The 7,502-nt window shown below is 45.3% G+C and overlaps 1 protein-coding gene across 1 annotated transcript in view; it reads right to left on the bottom strand.

Moving 5' to 3' along the window:
• Positions 1-340: 340 nt before the first annotated feature.
• The window catches only part of LOC146183596 (RYamide receptor-like), a 288,411-nt gene continuing 281,249 nt past the window's right edge, over positions 341-7,502 (bottom strand). Inside the window, exon 5 of the mRNA XM_084608380.1 lies at positions 341-661. Coding sequence (XP_084464506.1) covers positions 341-661 — 321 coding nt within the window. The remainder of the gene's footprint in view (positions 662-7,502) is intronic.

The following is a 7,502-nucleotide window of genomic DNA, read 5'->3' as shown; positions in this document are numbered from 1 at the left end:
CTGCTTTACTGAACTGGGTATGTGAACGCTTTAGCAAAGCGGCTTACTCCATAGCAATGCAATGATGAGGGCAGTGCGATGCAGTCTGCCGAGGCCAACTGAAACACACCTTGTGCGAGAATGCACGCCACGAAGCAGATTCCTCGCAACAATGCTGCAAACAATGAAAGTTTGCCGTTTCGACCAAGCGAACAGCTTCCGCCCTGCACCATCAGCGAATATGGTCCATCTACTCTCCTTCCCCTTCCCCAGTGCAGAGTAGCAGGCCAGATTTGAATTATTCCGGCCAACCTCTCTGCCTTTTTCTTTCAATAAATACATCTATCTATCTATGGCCCATCTACGCATATATGGGCACGCGAACGGTCTGCGCCCCCTGGCTGCTGCCGCCGCCTCCTGTGGTGTGCGGGTGCTGGCCGGGGCGTCCCAGTGTTCGCAGCGGAACCACGGCGCTTGACGCAGCATGGAAGCCGTTGCTACGCTGTTGTCGCCGCACACTGGACCCTGCGGCTGCTTGGTTGGCGCCAGCGACGGCGGTGGACATGACCACCGTGCTGCTACGCAGAGAGGCACCGTACGAGCAGCTGCGCTTGGTCAAGGTGAGGTTCACGTTGGTCCTGACGGGGGAACAGCAGCCCACCATCATTTGTCGAAGGTCCACCTGGGTAGAAGATGAAAATGAAAGAAGAAAATTAAGCACAAATTACTGTCATTCCAGATATTACACGGGCTCTGTTTTAGCAGCGCAGCTGTATTTTGTTTTTCTCGTCTAGTTTTCGGCAACAAAAACTAGTTCTCAATGTCACAGAGTACGTTTCAGCGTTTGTGTCCCCATCCTGACGTGCTGTGCGAAAGTTAGGGTGCAGCAAGGCAGAACATATTAGGTAAGCATAGCAGCCCGTTTTCTCATCCTACACTGTTACGGATAATAAAAAAATAGGTGACTGTCCCATGACGAAAGGCTTACTGCATCAGCAGATTGAACTGAAACTCCCTGCCTTCATACTGACGGTGGCTGTGTTCACGCTTGCGGTGCCGGCCCTTACTAACGCACCGTGCTCGAGGCATTGCCCACCCCAACACGTGCCCTAAAGCATAGCTGCGGCCAAGGACGCTCCAATGGACTCAAGTACAGCCTCGTTTCTAGTATAGGGGTGTTCTGTGGCGAAACGGTTCATTTTTCAATTTATTTCTTGATTAATTTAGTCGTAACTAAACCAGAATAGATGGAGAACCAAAGTACTATTGACAGGCACAGGCAGAAAGGCCGCAGTGCCGCAGCTATCCACTCTTCTGCCGCCAAGTTCAGGCTGCCTAAGCCGTAGGCACCAAGTGACCTCAATGCGTCGCATAACTGACGCCAGTTTCTGTGCCGAAACTGTTCTACGGCAAACCCACGCCGTCGTGCCCCGCAATACGTTGGCGCCTGCGCCTAAAAGAGTTTATGCAATTAACAGGTATCAAAGGCGTGTTTCTGCCGCAGCCAGCGCGAAGTTTCCTCGCAATCCCTGCAAGGTTGATAGCAGCGAGCAGTAATGCAAAATCAAACGAACAAAAAGCGAAATGCGTCGTTAGAAATTTGATCAGGAGGACAGTTAAGCCCTAGCTTTGAAAGGACGACGCGACAGCTTTAATGGCTTCCGTCAGTGGCTCGCCTTGCAGCTAGTCGTTCGTGTGCATTTACGCCTGAAGAAGTTGCACTCTCACGTGGCTTTTAGTTTATATATCCTGCCGTTTTTTATTTTGCTGCATATGTTTGAGATGACCGCTACAAGCACACCGATAATTTTTAAGTCTAATGGTGGCTCATATTTCCCGCAAATCAGTTATTTTATGCCTGCTTCTCAGATGGCGCTTACTAACTTTGTTATTGCGTGTATAACTTCGAACCTATTTTTTTATCGCAGTGCCGTAAGCTACCGCAAGATGTGAAAGATCAGTCGGCGTATATGTAAAGAACTGCCTCAACGAAGCTTGGGTACGTATCTGCAAGGCCTAAGGTTAGCTTGTCTGACTCGGAATCTGAGAAGCCCGAGTTCTGGGCCGGCTTGCGCGATAAAGTACGAGCTAAGTCCAGACTTAAATGGTGTCTTTAGAAAGACCAAGCTTATTTAAGACGGCTCGTGTTCCGAACGTCGAACGCTTCGGGTTCATGTTCACCAGAGTGGCTTCCCAGAACGGCCTCAGCAACAACTTGGGGCATTTTTCCTCGTAACACAATCTCATGCCGCAAAAAGCAATGGCACGGATTTTACACAACGCAAAATTGACGGAATGTGTACATCTTAAAGCAGGGACAGTGCCAGCGCATCCCTGTATTTCCATAATTTCTCTACTTAGACACCTGGCGTCCTTGTGTCTTAACCAAGACAGCACTAGAGTCGTAATCATGCAAGCGACTTATTCAAGTCAGGACTGAAGCACAGTCTTTACTCCAGTCTTAAGCCGCCATGCTAGTGGCCTATTCTTTAGACTCCAGTTACGTCTGGACTTAGCTAAGACAGTCTTAAGATTGTTTTGTGCAAGCGGGCCCTGGTCTCACCTGAATCTTCGCAAATTTTCGTAGCGCATTTAATTTATATTTCAGTTACGGTGCTCTTCGGCTGACGTTAAATGTTTCACTCGAAAAGTTTTAATTTTCTCGGCACCCAGGCTCCGGCGTCGCCTCTTTCGCCGCTGATAAAAAGCCTACAGCGCCTGCCTAACCTCTTAATTGACGACATGTAACTATTCTCAGCGTCAGAGCTTACTATAGTTAAATAAACGAACAGTCTTTCTCCAAAACTGGCATCCCACTCTGCGAACAATGGGCCGTTCCTTAGCGCTGACCATTCTTATTGAAACAAAGTCACAAGAGGTCGTTGAAAGAAAACAAAAAGCAAACAAACACACTGTACATCACCCCACACCCCTTTAATACTCGAAAATAATTATGTACTCGAAACTCCCATGATGCCTTATACCTGAACGTATAGGTGCATGTAATGCAGCAAGCCAGTCTCTATGTTCTGCCAGTTGGCACTGAGAGTGGCGCCACTGCTATGTTTTTGTGGCATAAGGACAAAAGCAACTAAAACTTCATTTGAAGTTTAATATTACGCCGGTGGCTTCAAATTTGTTGCAACGAGTGCGGCGCATGATTGCTTCATTGATTTCAAAAGGAGTCTTTTCAATCGTTATTGTGATCAAAGTCACCGCTTTTCTCTGACCCACGACTTATGCAAAGTTACAACCGTTACTTGTCGCAACCTTTTTTTTTTCTCCTAGTGATATCGTGTCAAACTGATGAGGGAAGTTTTTAGTTTTCTTGAATCTGAATTTGAGAACCTAATCAGCTTTTGTTGGATACTTTCTGAAAATACTGCTGAATGTAGTCGCATTGTTCGCTGAAGCGCTGCACGACACTGTGGCGGTATACGAGACTGTTGCAGGAAGCACTACCGCTAGACGTTTCATCTAGAACAGGATGTTAAATGAGCTCAATGGGGCCGCAATATACTAGGAAGCGACCTTCCCAATAATTTCTATGATTGACCCAGGAAAAAATATATTTATTGACTTATAACAGCAAATATGAAGTTTGTACAGCTCATGCTAGACATCTTTTCCGAATCCTCACCTATTAGCCGCTGCTTCTTCAAAATGAAAAGCGAAGGCCGCTTTTCAACGGAGTCGAAAAGCAAGGCGCCCGTGTGCTGTGCGATGTCAGTGCACGTTAAAGAAGCCCAGGTGGTCGAAATGTCCGGAGACCTCTACTAAGGCGTCTCTAATCACCTGGGTTACTCGGAACGTAAACTCCGTAAACCAACTAAGGTGAAACAGCGAATAATCGTAAGGAAATTTCATAATTTAGGTTAGCGAATGAATGGCGTCATTTCTGATGAAAACTGGTCCCATTGTGTGACGCATCATTTTGGACCAGGCAGCGGAGTGAGGGCATAATCCTTTGTGAAAGGATTTCCACATCATGGCTCCAACCTGAGTACAGTCGTGAGCAAACGTGATATACAACACTCAACTGGTGGCGGAGCTCGAGAAAACTGCATCCGAACTTTATCTAGCAACTGTTATCTAAGATCGAGACAATAGTGGCAGTGCCCCATTTTATCCACATGCATGTGCCGATGTCGCTGTCCCTCACGTTGTCGATAGATGGCATTTCGAGGAATTTTTGCGGAACTCTGTCACTGGCTGAGTGTTGTATAGCACTTTTGTTCACGACTGTACGTCTGCTCTGGTCCAAGTGAATAATACATACCTTAGTCGCTGGTACACAAGAATAATACAGTGTGGTCACTTTCAGTTGTGGATCTCTGGCGAAGGGCTTCTTTTCTGAACATGTTAAATGAACATTACTTCGCCGTATCCTTAGCGTCTCTATAGGAGCCACATGTAATATCAGAAACCTTTAACTTAGTGAGTTGGACAACGTGGCGCGAAGAATGAAGAGTGACAGGCAGCTGCTACCGATAGAGGTTAGACGAAACGAATATTTACACTTCTTGCAACCTGTGTCTCTACGTCACTGTTTGCAGTCTCATCTACGGCTAGCATCTTCTATGGAACCCCGTAGAGGGAAATAACCCTAGAATGAATGTCAGGTTACCTTTAAGAAATGTTCAATAAAGTGATCATTCACTGAAGTAAAACGAGCACACTCTGAGCTATCGTGTTTAGTCCAAATCACTTTGCTGCACTATGTGGTTCCTAATGAGGGTTTTTCACACTGATTTCAAAACCGGGCTTGTATTGTGTAAGGCCTTTGTAAAAATTAAAAAAAATGGTTTGCTTGCTTTAGAAGGTACGAGGCCGTGACTCCTCACCTTCCAGAAATTCAGAGGCTGGCGATGCACAGTAAGTCACAACACGCTGACCAAGAGAACACCCTTTAGGCTCTTTACTTTCGACAAACATTGTACCTAGCACTTTAGGCTTCAGTCGTTAATTCTGTTTTAGCTTTGTATTACACATTGCCTACTTCGCAAGCTGTTTAAGTTCGTGGATGCGTTTATGCCCCAATTTTAGTACGAACGCCTGTCGTACTAAAAATCATCTTCACTTCTATAGAAACATCATTGCCTCCATTGAAGAGATTGGTACCCATTTTTTTTTTTTTTTTCAGAAAGGAGTTTTTACGATAACTTCTTTAAGAGGTTGACATGAGGAAGCACCCAAAAAATCTGTTCTGCTTGTGCATAATCTACAACTATGTGCACGTAGTGCCACAGGGATGCCAGTATGGAATCTCGTAATAAACTATTCCAAAATATTGTGAAAGTTTCTTAATCTAGGTGCTCAAAATTCAATACAGAAAAGTTCTCCATACGTGCGGAAAGCTTGCAGTTTGACACAAAAGAGGCATGTTAAACCGTAGTAAAATCGAAGTTGGTTTGTTCCGAAAGAATACTAGCTTCTAAAAACATTACACTTACTCAAAGAAACATTCCTGTTAGGTAAATGAAGAGCTAAGATTCTGCTTCACAGCTTTTTTTACAAGTAGAAGTATGATGAAGAAAATATCGAACCACTGACGGTCTGCCATGCATACTCTTGCTCATGCAATCGATGCGTCTCATTACTTTAGTAAAACGAAAAGATGTGCTAGTTAGTACATAATTATAAAAATTGAAATCACTAAGAGAAGGGATAAAAAAAGGCAGCACATGCGCTGTAGTCTTTTCCCCTGTCGTCTTTCTTCGTCACTTATCCCAGCGCTTTTACTCTCTGTAGTTATTCTACTAAGTGTTGTTTTGCCAGTGCCAATCCACTCTTGCAACACTGTGAAGGTGAAAGCAAAATTTCGTAGTTAATTTAATAGAAAATCTCCGTTTTGCGGCCCTACCGGCTGCCAGTTACTGCAAGCTCCCTTTCATTACGTTCCATCTTTCTTCGGCTATGTGCTTTGACTGGCCGCGCGGTTTTTTTTTTTTTACCTGTGTCAGTTTTCAAGTGCGGAGCGGCACTAAAAATGCCATGAGAAAACACCCCGGTAAGCACCAGCGAGAATTTCTTTCTTTAATATTACTGCAGTTACCAGTAGAACACTTCGTGGAGCTCGGTATTTCTTTGGTATACGCGCTCACTGCCAAAAACCACCGCCGTACTGCTTCGCCACTTCAATTGATCGACATCCATTCAACGTGGTATTAGCAACAAAGATGGCCGTTGCTTCAAAGAAAACGTGTGCATGAAATCACGTCGAAGAAAGCGGTATCCGCGCAGACAATAGAATTCCTTCCTAAGCGAGATAGGGGGAGAGGGGCGCACGTCACGCATTCGAGAGGCTGCGCGGCGAAACAGCTTCCGGCTTTGTTCCAAATTCGCGTCTTCTGGTGTCAAGGGGACGTCTCGGTCGGACGGCACAAACAGGGGAAACACATGGTTTCTTTCTTTCCAGGGGAAGCTTGTCTAGCCGGACCGCGCCACCGCGCAAGCGCGTGTCACCGCCAGCTTGCGATGATTCCAGCGGTCGCCAAGCGTGTAGCTCTTGTCTGTGCTCATATTGACAAAAAAAAAAAGAGTTGCAGTGTCTCCCAAATAACAACACCCAGTCGCACCTTTCGCGTATCACCCTGTACACCGGACTTTGTGTTTGATGTGTCTTCTCGTTCGTACAATTTTCCGCATTTTATTTTGAGTGCTTTTTTCCCTTAAGATACTGTCTAACTCACATTGTTTCGCTAAGTGATAAAGAAACAGCGGTCAGAAATGCGTGTCCTGCGTGCTTCGCTGTTGCTGTCGTGCTGCGTGCGGCTGGGAACTGCGACATCTTTCTCTGTGAACCGAGACACCCCGTTCTGTCGCTTTGGGACGTTAAACCCCACAAACCAAACACCCCGTCCTCTCCGCGCTGTCTGTGCCAATTGAAACTCCGGGAGCAGGTAACGAGTCTGGCCTGCCGGTGACGTAGCGGACCTTCTGCTCATATCCATACTTTATGTGAGCATCGTAGTAGTATTTCCTTTGCTTCATCGTAGAATGCTAGATTGCTTGCGACGGATCGCTCGGCTGAATGTCTTGACGCTCCGAATAATGAGAGGTATATGCGAATCACAGTGTGCGTAACACGTTTAGGCTTCTAGCTCAAACATGTTTACTGTAAGCCAACTGTGTAGTATTTGAAGACATCCTTATGGAAATATTGATGCCAGTAGTCTAATATTGCAATGCGCAGTAAAATAGCGTGGACTATCTAAAAGTCCCAGGACATTAACAAGTAACATCTTTTTTTTTTTTTTACGATTGCAGAAGTGTTCATGCCTCCGGAACCAATATCTGAGGATATATTGATCATGGCATAGAAATTTTACGACATTGCATAAAAAATGCGTTTATAGAAGACGTCCCCTCAAAAATTAATCTTGTGCACAATTTCTGTGTACTGCGCGCCTTCTGTATTTTCATCCTGAAGACTTGTTTTTGTATACACCCTTTAGTGTATTTTGAAAGTCCCTGGAAGCTCTTCAAACTATGTCGATATATGTTTTTTTTTTTTCATAGCA

Source organism: Amblyomma maculatum, chromosome 7, assembly GCF_055883805.1.
Source record: "Amblyomma maculatum isolate TAMU_Amacu chromosome 7, ASM5588380v1, whole genome shotgun sequence".
In the NCBI taxonomy this organism is placed as follows: Eukaryota; Metazoa; Arthropoda; class Arachnida; order Ixodida; family Ixodidae; genus Amblyomma; species Amblyomma maculatum.
The sequence above is the reverse complement of the archived record's forward strand: the minus strand, read 5'-3'. Positions and strand labels throughout refer to the sequence as shown.